Raw genomic sequence first — 27757 nt, 5'->3', positions numbered from 1 at the left:
AAGCAGGAAGACACCAGATAGAAAATACAGCTTTACTGTATACAGTAGCCTTCAAGTGAAACATGGAAGTGATACAGGGTGATAGGGAGTGGCATTTTTGATGGGAGGTGAAAGAAATACAAGTAATAAGCAAATTAGAGGAGTAAAAATAAAGAGACTATAAGGATAAAGTAGAGCATGGGTTAGCACGCTACAGTCCACAAGCCAAAATTAGCCTACCACCTGTTTTTGTATTAATAAATAAAGTTTTATTGGAACATAGCCACACTTATTTGCATACATATTGTCTCTATTTTTATTCTACAATGGAAGAGGTGAGTAGTTGCAATGGAGACTATCTGGCCTATAGCCCTCAAATATTAGTAAATATTTAATCTAGCTTCTTACAGAAGATTTGTCAACCCCTGAGGTAGGGGAAGGGATTGGTAGGGAACTTGTAAGACTGAGAAGGCAAAGGATGATGTACTCAAAGATGATGCTGTCAGCAAAAGAAATACTTGGAGCTTTTTAAAAGGCTATCACCATAGCATTGAGGTACTCATACTATTCTGTTGTGATTCCATTTATCACTAATAGTTTGCTTTTGCCTTTGTTGCTCTTGTCACAGTAATGAGCTTATAAGGGAATTGAGCCCATGACCTTATTATAATGTCCTCATTGCACTTACGTAAAGGGTTCAGAATATAGTCAGAAAGAGCAATAAAACAAAATTGGATGAATGTTGCATGTTTTACAGAGAGGGTACATACATACCTGAAGTTCTTCAAAATATGTTTTAATATCATAGAATCTTAATTCAGTGGTACAAAAAACTGACATCTATTTTGTATCCACTATTGAAGTTTTCAGAGTAGTAGAAAGAACCACAGTTATTTATTTATATTTAATTTCCTCTCTTTTTTGTGGAAAGCCAAGTTTATCTACTGTGATAGCTTTTGTTTTTCTCGATTGGGCTGGAAATCTTCCTTTTGCCTGTCCAGATCTACACTCTACCCTTTTCATTCCTGCTTTGTCATGGCATGCTGACCTGTATGGGTTTCATCTGTAGGTTCTCATCCCATCTAGTTTCATAGTGAGTTTGGTTAATGGAAGGAGGGATAGAAGAGGAGTGAGAATAACATGTTTATTTCCCCTGCTTCCTACCTGAGGTGGCTGTGTCTCTCAAACTAACGTGCCTGTTCCTTTCAAGGCCATGCTCTCTATCTGACCCTCTATTTTCAGTTTCTGGTACCACCTCTTATCCCTTTAGGCCTAGGAGTGGTAACAGCTACAAGCCCCAGAGTATTAACTGCAGTATCTAAGGATTCCGTATACTCTGCCCATAGTCCCTTTATTAAGCCCTCTTTAAATTAATCTAAGTGGAGTGTGCTGTCCGTTTCCTTCTGAGGTTCTGAGTGTTATAGGCCCCATGGCAGAAAGAAAGAAAAGAAGGAAGGGTAATAGATGTTTCCATACTTTTTAAACCTAGTAACTTTACTGATTTTGACTGCTTCTGTACTTCATTTCTTTCTCTCCAGAGGTTAAGTTTAATATATTAGTCTTGTTTCATTAAATTAGTTTCTAAATTCTAACACAATTTAGGAATACCTTATTTATTGAGTTTTTTTTGGGTCAATTTGCTTTGTTTTCAGATTCCTCCTGAAGATACAGCATCTACCCGATCTTCATTCACTGTCCAGGATCTTAAACCTTTTACAGAATATGTGTTTAGGATTCGCTGCATGAAGGAAGATGGTAAGGGATTCTGGAGTGACTGGAGTGAAGAAGCAAGTGGGATCACATATGAAGATAGTAAGTAAATAAGTATGTGAAAAAATAAAGCTATTAGAATTCTGGCTGTAAATTGTGTCTTATATTAGTAACGTAGATTTTACTGCTTCTTACTTTGTGCTCATTTTATTCAAACTGTAGTATTTTACACTTTCATCTTTAAGGACATTAAGTGTAAAATATTGGTAGTATAAATCTATTTGATACCTAATTAAAGAAAATTATCATGGAATGGTGTCTTAGATACCATCAGAAAACCATTGACTTAACTACTGATAAATCCAGAAGGTTTTATTTAAGGAGTGTGGTCCAGAGATACCTCTAACTAGAGAATCATAGCCTGAACCATCAAAATCACACTATCTGGCAAAATATACCTTAGACTATCACTATCAAAGAAAATATTTGTACTATACCTTTTATTCATTTTTTTTCTACCAGCACTTGATAAACACCTAGAAAAAGATTGATTCTGGAAGTTTGGTTGGTTTATTTTTATTTTCCATTTCCCCCATAGACAATATGATGTGTATAGTATAGAATACAAAAGGCACAAAAGAGTGTACAATCTAAAGACTCCCTCCCCAAAGCAACTAATTGTTGCTCATTTCTTGTGTAGCCATCAAAAATAATCCTGTGGCATATAGATTTTTCTTTTTGAACATTTTTCTGTCACAGTGTCACCTTTTAGGTCTCAAGGGCAACAGTTGTGGCTTAAAAACATCCTCTAGCACCTATATATATCCCTTTACTTCCAGCTCTGCTAGACACTTAAGTCATTATGTTCACTGAGAATGTGAAAGGCAAAAAAGTACCCTTCTTTCCTAAGAATTTTCTCTCACATTCTCATAAATGCCAGGAAAGAAAGCAATCCTGCTATTGCTGGTTTGCAGCTCCTTCACCAGATTCCTTTGTCTTGACCAGGAATTCTTAAACTGGGATTCTTGGGGCCTGTAAAGGTACATGGATCCATTTGGGGGAGTTCATGAGATACCTGAAAATGTAGGTAAAATACTGTGGTTAGTGCCCGTGTGCATTTTTCTGGGGAGAGGGAACATAATCTTTGTCAAATCAATGAGATCTCTAGAGCCCAAAAAGTTATGAACCATTGGACTAAGTGTTTTTTCAATGTAGTGAATGAAACCTCTAGGTTCTCTTTGGGTTAGGAAATATTTCTGACTCATAAAATTTTCTTTATAATTTCATGTTATTTATTCTGTTTGAGTACTGCACCATACTTGTGTATTCATCCATTTGAACCTCCTGTACCGGCAGCCTTTTTCCCAGCCTCCCTGATCTGCCTGTCCTCTTCTCTTTGCTATCTGTAATTCCTACTTCATGATCAACATATTACTGCTTTGATTTTATTCAGATCCTTTCTTATTCTATTGAATACCATGTTTACAATTTATAAAAATTTTGAAAATTGATACTATAGGAAATTTTAAAACCTGATTACTCGTATTTAACACTTTGTTTTATAAAGTGCTTTTTGACATGATTGGTGATTATCACAACAATACTGTGAATTCGTTTTTATTATATCCTATCACTCTGAATCACCCCTACATGAAGTAATAAACTTATACAACTTTTACTACATTAAATTTGTTTTATATTCTTATGTATATTTAGGGATTTTAGGCATGTATTTAAATATTTTTCAGTTTGGTTTTTAGCAATAAGTATCAACTGATATTTCAAAATTTTTATAAATATAATCATAAGATATAATATTCGATAGAATAAAAAGGGATTTGAATAAAATCCAAGCAATGTGTGTTAATCAAGAAGAGGTAATTATAGATGACAAAAAAAGAAGAGAGGACAGGCAAACCAGGAAGGCTGGGGAAAAGGCCTGCCAGTGCAGGAAGTTCAAATAGATAAATACATGAGTACAGTGCAGCACCCAAACAATAAAGAACATGAAATTATAAGAAATGAAATAAGAAATAGTGATGCATCTTTGGTTATTACTTAGGATACATTTGTACCTTTACAATTTTGAGGTTAGAAAAGAGTTCCAATATGATCTTAAATCATGAGGCTATCACTCTAAGGAAGACCTAAGGGTATCATGATGGGATGGGAAAATGCTGGTATAAAGAGTTAGAAACACCATGCAATTGAAGGACAAGAATATTAAGAACAGAGAATAATTTGTAGGATTATATTTTACTGTTAAAACTTTTTATTTTAAAAGTTTATGTCTTTTCTTTAGGACCATCTAAAGCACCAAGCTTCTGGTATAAAATAGATCCATCCCATACTCACGGCTATAGATCTGTACAACTCATGTGGAAGGTAAAAATCACATTTATATTCTTTTATTTCTTATACAGATACATTTTATATGATATATGAGTGGAGGTTTTTTAACAATTAAATGTTTATTCATCTTAATATTAGCAAAGTATTTGATAACTATTTGCAATAAATAGAAACACAGAGCTAAAGCTTTATATTATATAGAAGTCAGGTTCATAAACTATAGATAATAGGTAGTAAGCACAGTTCTACGAAAGTATAAGTTTTTTAAGAAGAGGGACCCTGTCTTGTACTTTATGGAATTTCCAGAGTGCCTCAGAAAACAATTAATAAAGGTTTGAGATAATCAAATGTTTGCTGATAAATAGATAAATGTGCATGAGTATATCATATTAAAAAAAGATAGAAAAATACTCAAGCATAAGATAAATTATTTAGGCCCACATAGCCACAGTGCAGGATTGTATACAGAAGTAAAAGCTAACAGAATGCTACTTCCCCTCTTTTAGTTGAGGTCGTGCTTTTACTCTTCATTCAGTATATAGCAATTTTACTTTAGTACAAGTTTAAAATGAGATTGCCAGTCCTTTCCAATTAAATATTTAGAGATTTAGCATAATGGCAGAATTTGTGAACATGAAGAAAAATTAACTTTAGTCAAGAGTTACGAAATAATTTTTTTTAACTTACCTCTTACAGACATTGCCTCCTTTTGAAGCTAATGGAAAAATCTTGGGTTATGAAGTGACTCTTACAAGATGGAAATCACGTTTACAAAATTACACAGTCAATGACTCAAAACTGATAGTAAATCTCACAAATGATCGTTATATAGCAACCCTGACAGCAAGAAATGCAGTTGGCAGATCAGATGCATCTGTTTTAACTATTCCTGCCTATGACTTTCAAGGTTTGTATCTGTGAGATGGAGCCTGACTCATGCATGGAATAAAGATGGTTAGGTATGGACAGGGCTCCCATAAAAAACACAAGTAGTCTAAGACTGACTGTCTCCTCAGTATTAGGGATGATCATATTTTTAGAAATCATTCAGCAGGCAGATTTCATCAGGATACATGAAATACTTACATCACTGCATGGCTCACTTAAACCTTGCAGTAAGCTACTTTATTCATTTAAGCATTTTCTGATTACTTACTTGGTTTTAAAAGTTTTATTTCAAGATTTTGAGAACTTCAGATACATATGTCTTAAATATGTTGTTTATCTGTAGCTTTATCTGTTACTTTTAAAAAAGAAAAAATTGCAATTGCAAATTTACATAACACAAAATATTTGAAGAATTTGGTGAAAGCAAAAATTTAAGTTTAAAAATAAATTTGCTGGGTGCAGTGGCATGTGCCTATAGTTAGTCCCAGCTACTTGGGAGGCAGAGACGGGAAGATCACTTGAGCCAGGTGTTCAAGGCTCGGCCTGGGCAATGAAAACTCCATCTCTAAAAAAATAATTTTAAAAATAAAAAGTAAAACTTAGTTGACTATCTACTTCACATGCAAGTTATAATAAAGTGCTTTTATGCAAGGAAATGCATATTAACATATGCTATACAAATTGATAAATCACATTTTGAAAATGACTGTAAAATGTGGAAATTTCAAATTTTTGAATATTCATTTATTATATCAGTATTCAAATTTTGTTTTAAAGCTTCTCACCCCGTAATGGATCTTAAAGCATTCCCCAAAGATAACATGCTGTGGGTAGAATGGACTACTCCAAGCAAATCTCCAAACAAATATATACTTGAGTGGTGTGTGTTATCGGATAAATCTCCCTGTATCCCAGACTGGCAACAAGAAGATGGTACCGTGTATCGCACCTATATAAGAGGTATACCTGGGTAGAAACACTTAAGTTGATATTGTTTTTCTAACTCTTTAGACGGATTTTGCTTTTGCATTATTATTTTCTGTTATAGGTGTTGTAGTCCATTGGAAAGACTTCTGATTTATCATAGCTCCACTAATCATTAGATGTGTGATTCTTAGCAAGTCACACTTAACCACTCTGAACTATAGGGTCTCTTTATGGACAGAGTGGGGTTAATATTGTCTTTTTTTATACCCCAATATTGTTTTATCATCAAAGAAGACTCATAAAGCTATAAAGTAATAGAGAAACATAAGAGAATCCAACCTTTGCTGCTGACTGCTGTTGTATGTTCTTTGTACCTGATTTAACTCCCTCATCCTTCAGGTGAGAAAATAGTTTCCTAGAGCATCTGGATGACTCATTTAACCTCTTACAGCCATCAAATAGGGGAAGCAGACTAGAACTCAGATTTCTTTGTGTCTTTCAATTGGAAGCACTAAGAAAGAACAGGAAGTAATGATATTATAGAGCTCCAAAATGGATTGTTCTGGTTAAGGTACTGTTTATTAAGTGGCTATAAAGTGATATAACAACTCTAAAGAAAAACCAAAAACACTCAGCTTGAATGAGCTTTTTTAATAAAGAAGAAGAAGAAGAATTCAGCTGTGAATAATTTGATTAATCAGAGAAGACCCCTAAGCAGAGAAGAAATACTTCCTGTAAAGTTTTTAAGCTTTTTCATGAGATAGACTCTTTGGCCCTCATTAACCTATTATTTAACATATAGTTTTAATAAGCTTGGTTGTCTAATTTATCAACCTTATCAAATTAAAAACATGGTGTAACTAGGGAGGAGACAGATTGGAAATAAGTAGACAGTGGAAACTTTTTTTAAAAGCGTAGCAAAGGCTCTGGATACATTAAGATTGGGCATGTAACCCCATGTAGCTCAGTAGCCCTGAAAACATCACTGTTACAGCAGATTATAAAAAATTTTTATTTCTTCATAATATTGAGTCATCAAGAAAAGGTAACACCACTCTATTTAAGAAGGCAAAGGAGCATATAATTTCATGAATATAGTAGTTAAGGAAAAATAAGTTCTTGTTGACGGTATAAACTTCAGTAAAATAAGCACCTTATTTTTTGATGTGGACAGATAATACACTGTATAAAAAAAAATTTTACTGGTGCATGCTCAAAAAATGAATTACTGTGTTAATGTGGAGGGATTATAAATAAAGGAAGTTTTTAAGATAATGTTTTTTAGTTTTGGGGGAAATAGCACTAATTCTTTTCTTCCAACTGACCCAACAAACCAGGTGCATTAGTGCTTTTCTCTTGGTCTTATTAGTGGTATCTTGCTCATTAGGCAGTTCTCAGAGAATTAGGTAAGATATACAAAAATTGCTAACTCTTAAGACCCAGAGTAACTTGAGATCATTGTTTTAAATACAGTCATTACTTTTATTAACAATATATTTTTTATCCACTGTATTGGCAATACTTTTACAAACAGTTTTAACCCTATTAAGGTTGAATCCAGTACACAAAAGGTAATGCTTACTTAGAAAACTGCAGTTTTGAAAGAAAGGAAAGTTAAGTGGTTATGAAATCATAATGTAAAAAAGAAAGGAATTAATTTCACTTTTTTGTTATGAGAAAAAAATGCTAATCCGCTATTTTTACTTTAGGATACCTGGCAGAGAGCACATGCTATTTGATAACAGTTACTCCAGTATATGCTGATGGACCAGGAACCCCTGAATCTATAAAGGCATATCTTAAACAAGCTCGTAAGTCCAAACTCACTTTCTTTGAAAAATGTTGAGTTTCATATTAACAAAGTCATATCACTTTTAAGTAAGAATGTGTGTCATTATGTTCAAATAATTTTATGATAAGGAAATTTTACTAAATTCTAATGATTTTCAATTAGCAAATACATTTATTCTGTTTCAGCACCTTCCAAAGGACCTACCGTTCGGACAAAAAAAGTAGGGAAAAATGAAGCTGTCTTAGAGTGGGACCAACTTCCTGTTGATGTTCAGAATGGATTTATCAGAAACTATACTATATTTTATAGAACCAACATTGGAAATGAAACTGGTAATACAACCATATCAGTTACTAAGACTCAAATGTTTTTTCCCTAAGCTTTTAAATACTGACTTATGTTGTACATCTTATCATACTATATTATCATCAGGAGACAACCTGAGAGTATACCTTATGGTTGTTTTCATGGTTCTATTGAAAAAATATTGTGTTGTGCTTATAGAAGAATATTATGTGTAGAATAATCAGAGTTATGAAAGTTGCTTCCTGGCAAAAATATTTTTATTCCCTTCTAATATAATGCCAAATATAGGCCAGGTGAAGCAAAAACATAGGGTAGTTGGATAAAGCAGTTTTTTATTTCTTCCAGCTGTGAATGTGGATTCATCCCACACAGAATATACACTGTCCTCTTTGACTAGTGACACATTGTACATGGTACGAATGGCAGCGTACACAGATGAAGGTGGGAAGGATGGTCCAGAATTCACTTTTACTACACCAAAGTTTGGTAAGAAATAGATGAAGTTTGATCTTTTATTTTTTTCTTTTCCCTTTTTAAGCTTAATCAGGTTAGAAATGGACATAGTTTATATACTAATATTTTGTGGGAAAGTGCATCTTTGGATTCATAGAAACAAAGTGTTCATAAATTATGATTTTTATATTGTTTATCTAGTTTTGGTTGTTTCTTTAAACTATAGGAAATATTACTCCTTACCTTTTTGGTGTTGTGTGAACTGCTTCTGACCAAATTCACCTAAACTCTAAATCCCAAAAGAATTTGTATATCTTTCCAAGTAGGTTCATTTTCTTCACTGGTTTGGGTGTGGTATCTTTCTTTCTCTACTCTTGTTCGTTTCTTTTACAGACAGATTACTTGAAAGAAAGACTAGTCCTCCCTAGTCTTTACTTCCCTACCTCCAGCTTAGTCTAACCTGCTGAAATCAGGCTTCCAACACCACCATTCCACTGAATCCTTTCTGGTGTCACTCACAGAAGACCTCTTGGTTATCATATCCACTTCAAGCTTTTTAGTTTTCTTTTTTGTCCTTTTTTTAGCATTTGACTCTGTTGGCTTTTTCATCCTTGAAACTCCCTCTTCCCTTGGTTTTTCTAATCATACTTTTCTTTGTTTTTCTAGTAGCACTCTTCAGAGTCTCCTTCCTCTTGTAAAAAACAAGTGCCTCCTTCTCGTTCTCCTTTTCTGCTCTGCTTTTAAATGGTTTGTATTCTCCAGAGCTCTGTTCTTAGCCCTATTTTCTTATCTGCCCATTCAAACTCCCTGTCCATGACTTCACCCATCCTCTCCTTCCCAAACGTGATTCTCTTCCTCTCTTCCATGCCACAACCACCCAAAACTTTGCCAAAGTCAGAAATTTAGATGTAATTGCAATAAATTTCTTTGTATCTTTTTCCCTCACATAAGCCAAATGTCAGGTCCTATTGATTGTGCTTAATTATTTCTTCTGCCTACACTTTCATCATCATTTCTTTCTTCGACTGTAAGCTCCTTCTCATGCTCTGCACCTTTTCATGTCTTTCCCCAGTGCATTGTCCTCATTTAGGTTTTCACCTTCTTTTGTTTTGTCTGTTCCTGTGGCCTCCCTAAGGCATACTTAAGCTAAATTCTTTCTTGTTTCCACTACATTTTGAATCATTATAGAAATTACCTTATTATATTGTATTTATAAACCCCACCTCCAAGTGTTAACACAGTGAATGATAAATAGTAAGCTCCATGTTCCTTGTTGGTTGAATGCTTGCTAATTAAGAGAATAAATAGATGAGTGACTATACAAAACAGATAATAAAAGATTCTGAGCTTTGCTTTCAGGACTAATAATGAATGTATTAATAGTTTCTGGGATGAGGTTTGTGCCATGTTGTGGTATGTTAATAGAATAGATACATAACAAATAATACTTTAAATAAAACTTTATACCATAATCTCTGGAAAAATAAAAACAAACTCTTAAAATATTAATGTTCATTATAGGGAAGGAATTTAGACTATATAGTAAAATACAAAGAGGAAGAAAAATAAGTCCTAATCCCTTACCCAAAAATAATCTAACATGTCTTTGTATCATTTAGTTTTTCCTATATATGCATTTTATTCCAAAATTTAGATCATGCTCATTAGTATTACTTCATAATTTGCTTTCTTTCAATTACCTATCTGTTGTTTCATGGATCCATTATGGCTTCTTCACATGGCATGGGTCTTTCCACCAAGGACCTAATAGCTTACTTGAAGAAAAATGGCATAAGTAAACAAAACAAATGGAGAACCAACGGGCTATGTAGACAGTAAATAAAGTAGGAATTTAAAGATATCAGTTGAGGGGCGAAGTGAGTCATCGTCAAAGAAGGTTCTATGGAGGAGACAATACCTGAGCCTTAAAGTTAGGATGTGGACAAATAGGAAGAGGGTGGCATCTTAGAAAGTGGCATGAGCAAAGGCCCAGGCATGAAAACATAAAAGCTTAAGTTTAATAAAGGAAAAGCTCTGCCTAAATTAGATTTGGTACTATATATATAAGATCCTTAGCATTTAAGAGTTAATATATGCCAAGCCATAATTTATTCCCAAGCATTGATCTGACTTCTTGATTTCTACTGGGCTTCATAGGATGGTAGGGTTACTTACAAAGGGATATGGCTATGTGTAGTGGGAAGAGAAAAGTGAGTGAGTAGTATATGGCTGCAGTATTACTTTCATACATTCCTTTGTATGTATATGGCTGCAGTGTTACTTTCATTACTTTGTATGAAAGTAATACTGCATTATGTAGTACAATATTGTATATAATATTGCATTAAATAATATCCCATTATAGGGAATTTAGACTATACAGTAAACTACAAAGAGGAAGAAAAATCAGTCCTAAGCCCTATATCAGATATATCACCTTTTTGAAAATGGGTAAATAGCTATTAAAAATTGTTTGAGAGTTGTGTTTTTAATCTTCATAGGTTAAATTTTTAGTTCAATTTGGTTATTCTAAAGCTTTTCCAGTTTTACCCAGTATTCATACTTGTTCTGACATAATTTGTCTGTTATATGGTAACGAGTGTTAGAACTCGGAAGATAAGCTTTTGCTAAGATTCTGCTGAATGCAGATCATAAATGTAATAAAGGGGCAGGCAGTTTGAAAGCTCTAATTTACCAGGTAGATTATCCAGTGAACTGAACTATATCATTTGAATCCCCCAACCAGCATATATTTTATGCTTAACTATGTGGCCAGGTAACTTTGTAAGGCATAAATGGCTAAAATATGATTTCCTAAGGAGGGCGGTGGGAAAACTAGCTTTAAGTCTGAAAAGACTGTAAAAAAAATTAGGATGGTATTTCATCGTCTCAACAGTAGTCTAGTTGGGAAGTTGTATTATTTCTCCTTGGTATCTGTCAACAGTTATTTCCCATCACACCCCTTTCTTTGTTTTTCAGCTCAAGGAGAAATCGAAGCCATAGTCGTGCCTGTCTGCTTAGCATTCCTATTGACAACTCTTCTGGGAGTGTTGTTCTGTTTTAATAAGCGAGACCTGTAAGTACCCTTATTCATATTTTGCATTTTCCTTATAGCTTTATTGAGGTATAAGTTATATGTAATAAAATTCATCCATTTGAAGGGTGCAGTTTGATGGATTTTTCTAATTACGTACTAATATATAACTAGCATTATACTCAAGATGTAGAACATTTCCATCACCATAAAAAGTTTTCTATTCTGTTGTATAGTCTTTTCTCTACCTCAATCCCTGACTCTAGGCAGTCATTGATCTGCTCTCCGTAACTGTAGTTTTGTCTTTTCTAGAATGTTATATAAATGAAATCAAATAGCATATAATGTTTTGTGTATGACATCTTTCACTTAGCATGATATTTTTGAGATTCATCCATGGTATTACATATACTATTATTTTTCTATTTTTTATTGCTGAGTAGTTATTCTATAGAATGGATGTATCAAAATATTCATCCACGAGGGAAGTTTAACTTGTTTCCAATTTTTGGCTATTATGAATAATGTTGCTATGAACATTCACATACAATGTTTTGTGTGGGCATATGGTTTCATTTATCTTGAATAAATAACTAGGAGTAGGAATGCAAGGTCCTATGGTAAGCATATGTTTAACTTTATAAAAAACTGCCAAACTTTTTCAAAGTTGGCTGTGCCATCTTGCATTCCCACTAGCAGTGTTCCATATTATCACCAATACTTGGTACTATCAGTTTTTTAATTTTAGTGATTCTTTCTAGGGTGTGGAGTACTGTCTCATTGTGGTTTAATTTCCATTTCTCTGATGACTAGAAATGGATCCTTTCATGTGTCATTTTCATATCTTCTTTTGTTATGTGTCTATTGAAATCTTTTGCCCATTTTCAAATTGGGTTATTTTGTTTATATTGAGCTATAAAAGTTCTTTGTATGTTCTCCTTACAAAATTTTTGTCCCAGTCTGTGCTTTGCATTTTGTTTTCTTAACTATAACTTTACTTTTTTTTGAGACAGAGTCTCACTCTGTTGCCTGGGCTAGAGTGCCGTGGCGTCAGCCTAGCTCATAGCAACCTCAAACTCCTGGGCTCAAGCAATCCTCCTGTCTCAGCCTCCCGAGTAGCTGGGACTACAGGCATGTGCCACCATGCCTGGCTAATTTTTCTATATATATTTTTAGCTGTCCATATAATTTCTTTCTATTTTTAGTAGAGACGGCTCAGGCTGGTCTCGAACTCCTGAGGTTAAGCAATCCTCCCACCTCGGCCTCCCAGAATGCTAGGATTACAGGCGTGAGCCACCACGCCGCGCCCAGCCTTAACTATAACTTCAGAAAAGCAAAAGGTTTTAATTTTGAAGTTCATTTTATCAGTTTTTTATTCCTCTGGTGCCTACATTTTGTGTCCTGTTTAAGAAATCCCTGCTTAACCAAGTGTCACAAATATTTTCTGATGTTTTCTTCTAGAAGTTCAATAGTTTTAGCTCTTATGTCTGTGATCCATTTTGAGTTTGGGGGTATTTTTTTGGTTTTTTGAGACAGGGTCTCACTCTGTTGCCAAAGCTGGAGTGCAGTGGTGTGTCACAGCTCATTGTAGCTTCAGACTCCTAGGTTCAAATCATCTGCCTGCCTCAGCCTCCTAGGTAGCAGGGACTATAGGCATGTGCCACCATGCCCACCTAATTTTTTTTTTAATTTATTTTTGCCCAGACTGGTCTTAAACTCTGGCCTCAAGCAATCCTCCCACTTTGTCCTTCCAAAGTGCCAGGATCACAGATGTGAGCCACCACGCATGGCCCATTTTGAATTATTTTTGTGCATGGTGTTAGGTCAGGGTCAAGGTTCATTTTGTTCCCACAGATACATAGTTCTAATGTCATTTATTTTGAAAAGACTATCTTTTTCCCATTCAGTTGCTTTGGTACCTTCGCCAAAAGCAATTATCCATATAAGTCCGTATCTATTTCTTGACTCTTAATTCTGTTAATCTTTATGCCTGTTCTTATGCCAATACAGTGCTGTCTTGATTAGTATAGCTCTATAGTAAGTTTTGAAAATAGGTAGAATTCCTCCAGTATTTTTCTTTTTCAGAATTTTGGCTAGGTCCTTTGCCTTTCATATAAATTTTAGTAGCAGCTTATCAATTTCCTTTAAAAAAAAACTGCTATAATTTTGATTGGGATTGTATTGACTCTATAGATCAGTTTGGGGAGAACTGAAGTCTTAGCACTATTAGTCTTTCAGTCCATCAACCTGGATTCCTGGATTGTCTCTTTACTTATCTGGGTTTTGTTTAATTTCCTTTTGCAGTGTGTTTTGTAGTTTGAAGTGGGCAGGCCTTGCACATCTTTCGATAAATTTATTCCTAAGTATGTTTTTTTGTTACTGTAAATAGAATTTTAAAATTTGCTAATTGTTGTTAGTATATAGAAATACAATTTTTAAAAAATATACTTTGTATACTGAAACCTTGATAAATTCATTTATTAGTAGCCTTTTGGATTCCTTAGGATTTTCTGCATACACAGTTGTGCTGCTTGGAAGTAATTATAGTTGTTAATTACACTTTTAGTTCTTTTTCTTGTCTTAATGCCCTGGCTAGGACCACCAGTACAATGTTGACTAGAAGTGATAAGAGCTAACATCTTTACATTCCTGACTTTAGAGGACAAAGCATTTAGTCTTTTATCATTACATGTGATCTTAGCTATAGATTAAGTGGGGTTTTTTTCCCCTTACTACTTACTCCAGGAGGAAGTTCTTATATTTCTGTTTTGCTGGCAGTTTTTGTCATGAATGGGTGAATTTTGTGAAGTGCTTTTCTGAATCTGTGGAGATCATATGGTTTTTCTCCTTCCTTCCATGAATATGGTAAATTTTATTGATTTTCATATACCATCCTTACATTCCTTGGGTTTTGCTACATTGAATTTGTTAATTTTTATATCTGTATTCATAGATGATGTTAGCCTGTCCTTTCTTGTGTGTGATGACTTTGGTTTTGGAATCATGGTAATAGCTCATAAAATTAATGGGAACATGTTACCTCCTTTATTTTCTGGAACTGTTTGTGTAATATTGGTCCTGTTGCCTTTTTAAATGTTAGAATTCACAAATGAAGCCATTTGGGCCTAGAGTTTTCTTTGTGGGAAGGTTTTCAGTTAAAAAATCCAATTTGTTTATAAGAATATCAAAGCTTTCTTTTTCTTGAATGTGTTTTGGTAATTTCTGTCTTTCAGGGAATGCATCCATTGGTTGGTTGGTCTATTTGTCTAGGTTGTCAGCTTTACTGCTTTTTCTTAGTACATCCAGATTGTATAGGTGTTTCTTGCAGGAGAGTCAGTCTGGTAGGATCTCACTCTGCCTTACCAGAAGCACCATTTTTATTAGTCATTTTTATTTTTTTGTTTAATTTTTATATGTGAACTTATTTTCAAGATGGCTCACTTCCTGTATACTTAATGGACCTCTAACTTTGAGCTAGGAACTATATTAAGGTAAACATACTTAAGTAGGTTTTTGATAATATGACTATCACGATTGAATTGGGTATTTTAAATATTAACCTTTCTTCCTTGTAAAAAAGATAATTTATCATATTTTATTTGGTATCAATTTGAACATTTTATCTAATTTGTTATCTGAGTTATTTTAAGTGGAAATTGAACATTTTTGCTTTTGTTGGGAGGGGGTGTACCACATGTTGTGGCCTGGATAAAGTTTTTAAGTAGTTTTTACTGCAGAATTTTAAGAGATTTTTTTTAAAAAATTGAATACTGATTATTAGCTTTAGCCTTGTTAATAGGTCTTTATTATGAATACATTAAGATCCTTGTGCATTTTTAACAATATTTTTCTGTTGGTTACAAGAAAAATAGTATTTTGTTTGGCTTTGGGGTAAAATAGGTTTTCTTTTTTTAGATTCAGTTCATTGGTTTGGTTCTTAAGATTCTTACATCAAGATGTTTAGAAATAGGGACTATTCATTGTTTATTACATGTGGTTCTTTTCAGAATTAAAAAACACATCTGGCCTAATGTTCCAGACCCTTCAAAGAGTCATATTGCCCAGTGGTCACCTCACACACCTCCAAGGGTAAGATAAAATGCTTCTGAGTTGTTTAGTAGGGTATATTTGTAGAGTTCAACCAAGAGATATTCTCAGGCTGAATCAAAGAGTAAATGAAAATAAAAGTTACATAATGAAAATTTTAATCAAATTTTAAAATACAGTACATCATCTTAGCATATTTGTTCTAATATTCCTAATTCTCTATTTAGTAAACATAACAAATATTTAGTTGAACTTGCAAACTGAAAACTTAAAGTGCTAAAACTCCTATGATGATAACTCTGTTATAAGGCAAGTATTTTGGATTGAATAAAAGAACCAAGTTTTGGCCAGGCACGGTGGCTCACGCCTGTAATCCTAGCACTCTGGGAGGCTGAGGCAGGAGGATCGCTCAAGGTCAGGAGTTCGAGACCAGCCTGAGCAAGAGCGAGACCCCCCTCCTCTACTAAAAATAGAAATAAATTAGCTGGACAACTAAAAATATATAGGGAAAAATTAGCCAGGCATGGTGGCACATGCCTGTAGTCCCAGCTACTCAGGAGGCTGAGGCAGAAGGCTTGCTTAAGCCCAGGAGTTTGAGGTTGCTGTGAGCTATGCTAAATGCCACGGCACTCTAGCCCAGGCAACAGAGTGAGACTGTCTGAAAGAAAAGAAAAAAAAAAAAATGAACCAGGTTTAACAGTCTACCATTTAGCACTGATGAAATGATTTCTGGGAATCTATACTAAACTCTTTAATATGCCCCAAAGGGGAAATCATTTGTATTTATCATCCTTCAATAATCCTTGAATTTTATATAACAGTTCAGGTTTCATTTTTCTTAATGTTCTCTAGTTTGCTATTTAGTTACTCCTAGGCTGCATAGGCTAGGCATGAAATAATTAAATACATTTTGGTAAGCTAATGGTCTACAAGTAGTAACACAACAATATTAATTTGGAACTTCTGAGGAAATACAGCCTGATTCAGAGTTCTTAGACTGTCTAAAAAGGAGTCTCACTCTGTTGTCTGGGCAAGAGTGCCATGCTGTGGTGTCAGCCTAGCTCACAGCAACTTCAAACTCCTCCTGGGCTCAATCGATCCCTCCTGCCTCAGCCTCCCAAGTAGCTGGGACTACAGGTGGGTGCCACCACACCCAGCTCATTTGTTCTTTTTTCTTTTTTTTCAGTTGTCCAGCTAATTTCTTTCTATTTTTAGTAGAGACAGGGTCTCACTCTTGCTCAGGCTGGTCTTGATCTCCTGACCTCAAGTGATCCTCCTGCCTTGGCCTCCCAAAGTGCTAGGATTACAGGCATGAGCTACCGCAGCTAGCCAGACTTATTTTATAATATCCACAATTTGAGTAATTGACAGTGATTTAGTGAAGTAATATGGGTTATTTCTTCACCACTGAAAGTTACTGAGAAGTTTCAGAGATGTATTATCTCTGTGGCTTTAATTAATATTTGCCATATATATCAGAGTTTCTAAATGAACATATGCCATAAGTAATTATCCATTTTTTCTCTTTCTTAGCACAATTTTAATTCAAAAGATCAAATGTATTCTGATGGCAATTTCACTGATGTAAGCGTTGTGGAAATAGAAGCAAATGACAAAAAGCCTTTTCCAGAAGATCTGAAATCACTGGAACTATTCAAAAAGGAAAAAGTTAGTACTGAAGGACACAGCAGTGGTATTGGGGGATCTTCATGCATGTCTTCTTCAAGGCCAAGCATTTCTAGCAGTGATGAAAATGAGTCTGCACAAAATACTTCAAGCACTGTCCAGTACTCTACTGTGGTACACAGTGGCTACAGACACCAGGTTCCATCAGTCCAAGTCTTCTCAAGATCTGAGTCCACCCAACCCTTGTTAGATTCAGAGGAGCGGCCAGAAGATCTACAATTAGTAGATAATGTAGACGGCGGTGATGGCATTTTGCCCAGGCAACAGTATTTCAAACAAAACTGCAGTCAACATGAAACCAGTCCGGATATTTCACATTTTGAAAGGTCAAATCAAGTCTCGTCAGTCAATGAGGAAGATTTCGTTAGACTTAAACAGCAGCAGATTTCAGGTATTTCACAGTCCTGTGGATCTGGGCAAATGAAAATGTTTCAGGAAGTTTCTGCAGCAGATGCTTTTGGTCCAGGTACTGAGGGACAAGGAGAGAGATTCAAAACAGCTGGGATGGAGGCTGTGCTTGATGAAGGAATGCCTAAAAGTTACTTACCACAGACTGTAAGACAAGGTGGCTACATGCCTCAGTGAAAGACTAGTTTCTGTTACAACTTGAGAAGTACCTATAAAGTAAAGCTAAAAATATTATCTGTGAATTCAGATGAAAAATAATCTTCACTCTCTGAAGGTGATCATTTGCCCTTAAGGACAAAAATGTACTGAACTCTCCATGGGCTATTTCCATCCCAGACTATCTGGGATTCTTCTTTAAGCACTACATAAACTGACTTTATCCTCTGAAAAGCTGAATGACTTTGTGCTGTTTCAGGATGTTTGCACTGAAGAAAAACAGAAAGCTTGTCTGAAATTTATAAAGTAAAACTTCTTGTTTTGCTACAGAGAAAACAGAAGGTATTTAAATAATAAGCAGTGATAAACTTAGCACAGCTATACTAATTTTGATGCGAGTAGTCATCAAATAAAGTGGCTTTGAAACAGTTAATATAAAAAATTAGAGGAACAAGGTCTAGATTGTCTACTTTACCTGACAACGTAATTAAAAAAGAAGTCCACAGGACATAACTATATGAGCCCAGCTTTTGTAGTTTGACAAAAAAGGGGGGGAGGGCCTCATATTTATATCAACATATAAAATATTCCTTAGTTCCCTTCCATTGGGAATGATGCTGCCAGTTGTTGCTGGAGGAATTCTGGAGCTTTAACTTGATAAAAATGGTTTTTTTAAATATATAATCAATTTCATTAATTTTCAAAAATTTGCTTTCTATTATTGACAGCCTCTTTAAAGATCCATCTCACAAACTCAAGAACTAGGAATGCCACATTTAAAAATTGCCATTTATAAAGGCTTAAACTGTTGACATTTTCTATGTACATATATAAAATATATAAGCATCATCAAGACTTCAAAGAATTTGGTGATGAAGCACTTTATACAATGTGTTTTCAGTTTGTAGTGTGTTTGAGGGGGTTTTGGTTTGTTTTTTCACCACTGATCTGAAAGCAAAAGTGTGTTTTGAGTATACTTTGTTTTTATTTTTAAGTAGGGCATGAAATAAACTAAGTTAGAGGACTCAAGCAGTATTTACCAAAACAAAACAGAACCCCAAAAATGTACATATTGATCTTAGCAAATATCCTCATTGTTAGGGACACTTAATAAAGAGATAGTATTTTGATATCTGTGAGTTCTAATGGAACTTAGTTCCACATTGTGATTTAGGATTTTTTTTCTTTTTTCTTTTTGAGATGGGGTCTTGCCATGTTGTCCAGGCTGGTTGTGAATTCCTGGGCTCAGGCAATCCTTCTGCCTCAGCCTTTCTGGGACTGTAGGCATGAGCCACTGCACCCAGCTTGTTTAGAAATATTTTAAACCTCTTCTTAAGAAAAGAAGTGAGCCAGACCTCCAGAGTTTAGTGCTAAAGCCACTAATGCATTTATGCTGTCCCCTAACCACCACATGTGACATGGAGGCAAGGGCTAAAGATAGAGGCTGAGGAAGTAAGAGGAAACTGTCATGCATCTTTAGTGGTTGACTGCTACTATCAAGTGGGTTCAGAGGAAATAGATTTTTTTTGTCATAATTAAGTTACAGAAGCCAGGCAGACTTAAAATAGTTTTTGGAGATTATTGAAGAATAAAAGACTACGAAAACTTGGTATACATTTACAATTGAAATGTAATTCTAGTTTTTAGTCAGAATATTGTTCATGTTAGACTTCCTGTTTATTTTATCCTTTGTATTCTTGCATTTATATAAATGCCTAATACTTTTCAGTTCATTCACATATATGGTCTGTGAGTAGATGCTTTATTCTGATATATTCAATTTCCTACTTTAGGCAAAAGTAGACCGGTAGAATGAGGAAGATAGGGACAGAGAGACCCAAATTCACACAAAATGGTGGCAACAGCACCATTATCTTGGTCATCAAAAGCTGGGCCAGATCAGGACTGGATTTGTCTTGCTATATATGTCTGTCAGGAAATTTACACCTGTTACATTTTCCATTTCCTCAAAAATAAGTAGTCATGTTATTGTAATCGTGCTTAGCTGTAATCTTCCTCATAACAGTAGCCATGTTGTAGTGTGAAGTTTATGCATTTTGGGGGCAGTTTTAAAATGTGAACTCGTGATCTAAGGGGATGAGAATGAAGGGTCGTTGAAGAAAGGACTTCATGTAAGCAGATTTGCTTGCTAAAATCTGTATAGAGCATGGTACAGTAAGTGAATGCCCGGCCACAAGAGCACTTTAGACATTAAGTGGATATATGGTTACTGTGCAAAAAGTCATTCAGGAAATGAATATATATTTGAGCACTAATATGTAATGTACATCTTTGCCCTAAAAAGCAATCATAAAACTTGTTTTAAATACAAAATTACTTTCCTAGAGCATGTCTTAGAATAATCTATGTTTTTATGCACGTATATTGTATTTTAGGTAAACAGAATATTTTAGGTTTATGTAAAAACTAGTCTAATAAAGTCAGTGGATTTATTACGCTTTAAATCTTTAGTGTCTAAAAATGCCGTTTAAAGTAATGCCAGCACATAAGAAAACAGCCTTTGTGGACAAAACTAATTCACTGCTTCGACAACTGCAGTTGCCCACTTCAGGATTAAAAAAAAAAAAAAAAAAATCTAACATGTTACGTGTGTTGCTATTGTAATTTGACTGTCAGTTACTGGTGTCTATGGTATCCTACCCTCATATCTCATGAAAGGATAGTGCTGAATAATTATTAGAAAACTATAAAACTTCAGACTTTCTACCCATTAAAACCTAAAAATTTAATCCTTTTTTAGGGTGGATCAATCAGCACTCAGGAACATACTCAATATTTGAGTAGAAGCATGGAGAAAAAAGCAAAATCATTAATATGTTCTCTTCTACCTAGTTCATTTAATTTCAACCTTATTCCTGGATAAAGGATTTACCACATGTAGTTATCCAATGACCATAACTCTTATTGTGAAGTTAAAGGTTAATGAAGTATACTTTCAGAACATTAAAGCCCATCTTTAAAGTAGAGAATCTAAAGTAGTTTTAGAAATAGATACCAAACATAAAGATGTCTTTTTTACGCACACAGTTAACTAGTTAAAACCATGACCTATAAATGTAGAAGTAGAATAATCATATACAATTCCCAAAAGTATTTGTTTACTGGCATATATTGGCCAAGTAAATCAAGCAGAAGAGATCTTCCTCCTGTTATAATGCCGCATCATTCTCTTCTGTTTGATTTTGCTCAGTTGGTATTAAGAGCAAATTTCTAAAGCATACCTTTCTGCGTCAGTAAGGTTTTATTTTGTTGAGAGATGAGTAAAATATCAAAGTAATCTACATAAAATTTAAAGTTCAATTATTCAAAAGAATTGATTGGGGATAGCTTTCTATTGTACATATTATTAGATTTTATTGCTCAGATTACTTTAAAAAATGTTTTGTACTTTTCTATAAGTTAAAAGAATATGAAGCCATAAAATGGCAAGGTATTGAGGGTTAACCTAAAATTGGTCATTGTCATCCATTTCAAAGAAGGTATGAACTAGCAAATTTATAGCCTATTTCTTCTTTGGACTGTTCTTTGGCAACAGTTCCTTTTCAGATAGTTTATAAACAATTCCGATGTAAGTCAAAACTTTCTAAAGCCAAATGTAACATCTTTTGGATTAACTTTTTTCCATCATATAGGTTACTAGTATGTGCATTAGCATGATCTTTTTGTATACGTTGCAATAAAAAGGTGGCAGCTCAGGGTGAGCTCTTCTGTTACTCATTCTGTTCCTAAATTTTTAAGGGCTTTTTGCAGTCCATAGTTCCTGCAAATGGGTTAGTTTAACTTCATTACCCAGTTCACTAAAGTTGATGGATCAATGATGAAATGCATTTAAGGCTGATGGTAACAGATGTTCCAAATCTTTTATCCCTTGAACTCAAGCTTTGTCTGAATAACTACAGGTTTCAAATGCTGTCAGATGAATACCAAAATGTGGATTGTCAAAAACAAAGGGATATTTTAAAGGTAGGTATTCGAAAATTCTTTAGTCTTTATGTATAATATATGTATATTGAATAATATACTCTAAAAATAAATGTGCAATCTGCTAGTAGGACAATACAGTGATTAGCATTAGGTGTATCTCCTTTTTGTATCCTAGCTATGTCCCATTTCCTTCTAAGTGCAATCCTTTCACATCCACTTGCTGTTTTACCCCACCTAATGTAACTTCCTTTGGAAAGCTTCTATTGTATGTATTTTTACCTTTGCAGTGAATTGCATGTGCTAATTATAACCACAGCTTTCATTTTTGTTGACATAACTCTAAATGTTATGGTAAATGTTCTATTATATATTAGCCCTAATCCTTTAAGTAAATTTTAAGAAATAAATTCTTATTCAAATTTTTTCTGTGTGTGGTCACTACCATCTGACTAATCTACGCGTGTTTGGGGTGACAGTATTTATCATTACTGATATTGGGCAGATAAGCACCTTAGTGTAACGCAGATGCTTTGTGTGGGTTTTGTGGCTTTTAAACACTCACTTGGCATAATGAAATAGAATTTGAGGAAAATCTATACACTACCATGGCCTTAATAACATAGAATGGAGATGGCGGATTTGTGTACCAGTTTTCCATATTTATTAGATGAGTTCTAGAATCCCAGCATCCTACCTACCTCCCAGTGGACTTTTTTTTTTTTAACCTACTATGCTGTCAAGGGACTAAGTATGGAGGTGCTGTGCCATCGTGTGGCCCATCTATGCCCACACTGCTGAGTCTCCATCCTTGTCACGGAGGCATGAAGCAGAATGATGCATAGCATCCCACTGCTGCCTCTTGCAGTTACCGAGTAGTAGTGTATGGTACTAACTTAGTCAAGAAGTCCACCCGGAAGAAAAAAATTTCAGCTATTAGATGTATATGCCTTCACATTGTGATTTTATCTAAGAAATGCAATGAGTCAAAAAAAATCCACAAACTAGCCAACAAGTAAATGTCATCCACTCACATATATACCAGAATTACAGCAATAATATCTCAGCTTTGGGCTATGTATTCCTTTGTTTAAAGTCTTTTATTTGGCTATGGCTTTTATAGGCTCAGCCTGTCTTTAAGCCTGTAGTACCGCTTGTCCTAATTTGTATGATTATATTAATATAGTGCGTCCTGCTCTGGAAAAGATGTAAGTCCCTTAGAGCACTGTTTCCCTAGCTCAGAGGCAGAGAGGTAATTTTTTTATTCAGGATTGCTTAACTTTCCATTTAAGCTTTTTTCTTTTTAAAATAATATAAACTATTCTTCCACACTTTTAAAATATAAAACTTACTACAACAAACTCTCTGTATGTTCTTCCATACACGTAGCCTAATGCTTTGGCTAGTGAATGGAGTGAACAGAAGAGAAGAGTAAGAGAAGGAAAGCTGAGGGAGAAGAACGTGCTAAGGCAGAAGGAAGCTCAGACAGCTCTGAACCAAGGCAAACACTCAAGTCCCTGCTGCTGCTCATTTACATTGGCTCTTGGCCAACCTAGAAAGACCTTAGAAAGGCTACTTGGTTTCTCAACAGCTTAAAACAGTTCTATCTCCATTGAGGGAGGAAAATCCACCTTTAAATTCAAAATTCAACATTTATTTTTAAATTAGTTATTTTCTCCACTGCTAAAGGTTTTAAATAGATGTGATGGCATAGCTCAGTTTTAGAAGTCTGTGGACACCCAAACCTGATTTTTTACATTTATTCATGACTGTGGTTATGTCATTTTACATTATCAAAAGTATAACTAGAATTGTCACATACCACTTTTGAACTTTTTTAGTGAGACTTACTCCCCCCACTTAAATGGTTTTTTATTTACATGTTTGTGCATTTTGTATGAAATCGGAATGTTGCTGAGATAATATGGTGAGATACAAAATGGAAATCCCCACACACGTGTGCACACACCCCCGACCCACTCAGATTAAGTGTTTCTCACTCTTGAACTGCCCCATCAGCCCTGGCTGTGGACAGTTTTGTTGAGACAGTAACAGAAATGGTTTATCCCCTGAGTACCTGCGCAAACATGGAATGAAACCCACCTATTGACTAGAAGTCTCACACCTCAGTCCGGGCCCACTTTCCCAGAACACTCTGCTCGTAGTAACAGGTCCAAGATACAACTATTAAGCACACATCTCGGTCCTGTCCCTGTAGGAAATTGTTTTCCCTGCAGTTTGGCTATAGCCAGGAAAAGCCTGTTGACTAGTAATAGCTTTTAAATAAATGAATATAAATTGGCTAAGTTTCCATGACAGGGATCATTGCTTTTAAATGAATGGCCTGAAGGAGACTATTTAAATAAAAAGGTACTCAAAGGTACTGAGATACAATGGAAGACACAATTCTGCACAAAGAGTGAAAAGGCAGCCATTCCACTATAGGCAAGGTTGTTCAATCTAGACTTACAAATGCCAGGGTGACCCAGCTGGCATCAGAGCCTAGGAAAGGACCTCTGAGAACATCCAACCGCCATGTTTAGAGTCGTGACTAGAAATTGTTGCTGGGGTGAGGCGCTGTTCCCTGCATGCCCACAGCTGCTCCTCTTCAAGGCAAACCAGTGGCCATTTCTGATCACCTACTGGGGGGCCACAGACTGGTTGCAGGGTATCTAAAAGTTAACAAATACATACCATCTAGGGCATGTTTATTTTGGGTCATTAAATCCTTGGAAACTCTTACAAGGTTAATATCAGCACCATTTACAAATTCAGGCTCGCACAGTTTGAATAACGTACCCTGGGTCATACGTTGACAAACAGAGCCAACTCCGACCTGACTCCAAACTCCACATTCTTCAGTGTGTACACCAACTGTACCCAACTACTTTGAGCAAAAGCCTGGATGATTGGCATGCACTCCTGCTTCCCAGTCCTTTCTAACTTTGGAGTTTCTTTCCCCCTCCTCATCTCTGCATCCCCACCACCTTTGTGAGCATGGCATCGTACCTCATGCCTTCAGGCTGCCCCACGTAGCTGGCCACTTCGAAGCACCCCAATGGAGCCTTGAGCCCGGAGCAGTGTTTTGATCAAGATCTTTCTCCTTATGACTTTATCAGAGTTAGCTTTGAGTCACCTACCCACCCAGCCCACAAATTTGCTCTAACCCCATATAGCAACACCTGAAACATACATGTTTCCGTCTTTCCTGAGAATACTTTCACCTGACTCCTACCGTCTCTTTATTTTTGCCAAAGAATCCTCTAATGGTGGAATCTGGTCCACTGCATCCAGTGACAGAAGGATCTGGGAGCAGGGGTCTTTCATGAGTGTTTGGACCACACTCCTGTCCCAGAAGTTTCTGTCCACAGACTTCCTGGGCCTGCTGCCAAGCACGCACACCCATCCCAGCCTATTGCCTTCACGGTGTGGCCAGCTGCCCCCAGCCATCTCCTGCCACTCCACTGGGGGGTGTAGCGTGGGCAGCCTGCTGTGGCCCAGCTGCATAGACCACATTCCCCAGATTTGCTTTCTGTCCTTCCAGGTCCTGCTGGGACTCTCTCCAGCCTCATAAAGCCTCTTCTCCAACTACACACTCTTTATAGTTTCCAGAACATACTGAATTTCTTTCAGCCTCCTAGCCTATACACATAATTTCTCCTCCTAAGATGTCCTCCAGTCCCCAATCCCTGTTTAGTAGGAAAATTCTTACCTGTTCACCAGTCAACTCAGATAGATCCTCCTTAGTAAAACCCTCCACTCCGCCCCCTGAGCTAAGGGCCTTCTGTGTCCTGAGACCAGACTAATGGCCAGTGTTTTCCTCCCTTTCACCTGGTGCGGAACCACCCTGGAGAGAGGGGTTGGCTCAGTCACCTCTGAGTCCCTGGTACCTAGCATAGTGCCTGTTGTATCATAGGTGTTTGGTAAAGCTTGCTTCTGTGGGAGCAGGGCAAGATGGCTAACTAGAGACATTGGTCGCCACATCGTCTCAGAAAGAAAGGAAAATTTTGGAAGATGAAAAAAAAAAAAAAATCCATAGCTCAGGTGTAATTCTGAGAGAAAAGTGCCAGAACCTGCAGGAGATTCTATGGGAAGAAGTTGCAGAGCAGAACAAGATGGGGCAAGATTTCAGCAGAGATCAACCTCTGAGAGACTTGGAGCTCCATGGAAAGGGTAAGGGGGGGTTTGGTTTCTCCTTCCCTCACACCTCTGAAGTCAGCAGGCTCTGGAGTGCTGGAGAGCTTTTCTGCCCTCGTGAGCCCAAAAGTCACCGGCGCCAGTGAACTAGAAGCTCCTTGAAAACAAAGCACCAGGCTGCCAGACCCAAGCCGAGGTGGTGGGTGCCATACTGCTTCTCCACCCACTGTGTGCCTTTGTCCTTCCCAGGGAGCTTCAGCCCTTCAGTTTTCATGTCACTGGGTCCACACGTAAACATTTCCCAACTCCTGCCCAGACTGTGGTGGCCACAGGGGGCCGGTGGGTCCTGGGGAAACTGTGATCCCAGAGCGCAGACATTCCAGGTGGGTTGCCTTCCAGGGAGAGGAACAAAGAGGACAAGAGTGCCAGCTCTCCTCCACTCAGATTCTTTTCTGCCCCTTCACTCTCCACACCAAACGGCTGCCAAGTGGCACGGGTGTCCCAGGGGACGATTGGGCCGGGGCTGTCAAGAGCGTCTGTTTCCCCTCTGTTGGTGCATCCACTGTACCGAGGGTTCTACAGAGAATGGGGCTCACACCTTTCTTTTTTTTTTTTTTTTTCAGATAGAGTCTTGCTCTGTTCCCCGGGCTAGAGTGCCGTGGTATCAGCCTAGCTCACAGCAACCTCAAACTCCTGGGCTTAAGCGATTCTCCTGCCTCAGCCTCCCGAGTAGCTGGGACTACAGGCATGCGCCACCATGCCCGGCTAATTTTTTCTATATATATTTTAGTTGTCCATATAATTTCTTTCTATTTTTAGTAGAGATGGGATCTCGCTCTTGCTCAGGCTGGTCTCGAACTCCTGAGCTCAAACAATCCGCCCACCTCGGCCTCCCAGGGTGCTAGGATTATAGGAGTGACCCACCGTGCCCGGCCACACCTTTCCTCTTAAAGACCTACAGAGGACTAAGGGGTGCTTAGACTGTGAGCTCCCTGCTCACCGGCCCTCCCCAGTGCTGCTCCAGCAGGGCAGGACACATTCCAAAGTGAAAGGACATGAAACCTACTTGAGCACTCCACAGGCAACTTGGGACCAGCACACTTCTCCCTGGCACAGTCAGAGATTGAACTTGGGGGACCAGGGGACAGGCCCACCCGCCGGATCCCCCACACCCAGGACTTGATCATGTTGCCCGAGGGCATGGAGGGGTGATATGTCAGCTAATCTGGGGAGGCAAGGGAGCTCACATGGACAGAACTGAAAGGAGAGTACAGAGTGGGTTCGAGCCACAGTGCACTCATGGCACACCCCTCCCCCAACAGGAAAGCTGCACTTTCGGTCCAGTTTGGGATCCCGGGCAGGGAAGCTCCCAGCCTGCAGCCATTGCTGGTGAGCTCAGTGAGTTTCAGCTGCTGCTTTCGGCCAGATGCCAGGAGATCCATGGGTCAAGGAGAAGGAAGAAGATCAAAACCCATTCTTGACAGCCAGTCTGAGAATTCTAGATGGCCCCTCCCTCACCAGCAGACTTTCTGGCTTAGTGGGGCCATTTCAGCTCCTCCCTGCTGGCTTTCCCCAGCAACCTGGGATTGGGCCCTTGACTACACAAGAGACAGCTCTTGTGCCTGCCTTTGTGCAGGCTGAAGGCAGGCTTGTCTGAACCATCCCTGCCCAGCCTCACTTTTACACCCACCTCTGCTGTGGTGGGGAATAAGGAGCCCCTCGGAGCTCCAGGGCCCCACCCACCACCTGGGGCATGCAAGTGCTTCTCCTGATAGATTCGAGTCAGTTACAAAAAACACACAGCTGGCTCTTTCCTATAAGCACCACCTACTAGCAGGGAGGACAATTTGTACAACAGCAAGTTACAGCATTTACTGACTCAATCATACTGAGTCATGGGTGATTCTTACCCACAAGCACCACCTACTGTCTCAGAGGTT

The 27757-nt window shown here is 37.0% G+C and overlaps 1 protein-coding gene across 4 annotated transcripts in view; it reads left to right on the top strand.

The window, feature by feature from the left end:
- IL6ST (interleukin 6 cytokine family signal transducer) overlaps positions 1-17972 on the top strand; it is a 43530-nt gene extending 25558 nt beyond the window's left edge. For all 4 annotated transcript variants that reach the window (XM_045565668.1, XM_045565671.1, XM_045565672.1 and 1 more), the window contains 10 exons: positions 1632-1791; positions 3992-4074; positions 4738-4948; positions 5707-5889; positions 7566-7667; positions 7834-7980; positions 8300-8440; positions 11387-11483; positions 15449-15530; positions 17022-17972. In XM_045565668.1, coding sequence (XP_045421624.1) covers positions 1632-1791; positions 3992-4074; positions 4738-4948; positions 5707-5889; positions 7566-7667; positions 7834-7980; positions 8300-8440; positions 11387-11483; positions 15449-15530; positions 17022-17759 — 1944 coding nt within the window. In that variant the 3' untranslated portion in view covers positions 17760-17972. The remainder of the gene's footprint in view (positions 1-1631; positions 1792-3991; positions 4075-4737; positions 4949-5706; positions 5890-7565; positions 7668-7833; positions 7981-8299; positions 8441-11386; positions 11484-15448; positions 15531-17021) is intronic.
- Positions 17973-27757: the final 9785 nt, after the last annotated feature.

Source organism: Lemur catta, chromosome 12 (genome assembly GCF_020740605.2).
Source record: "Lemur catta isolate mLemCat1 chromosome 12, mLemCat1.pri, whole genome shotgun sequence".
Taxonomy (NCBI): Eukaryota; Metazoa; Chordata; class Mammalia; order Primates; family Lemuridae; genus Lemur; species Lemur catta.
This window is presented reverse-complemented; position numbering and strand designations above follow the sequence as displayed.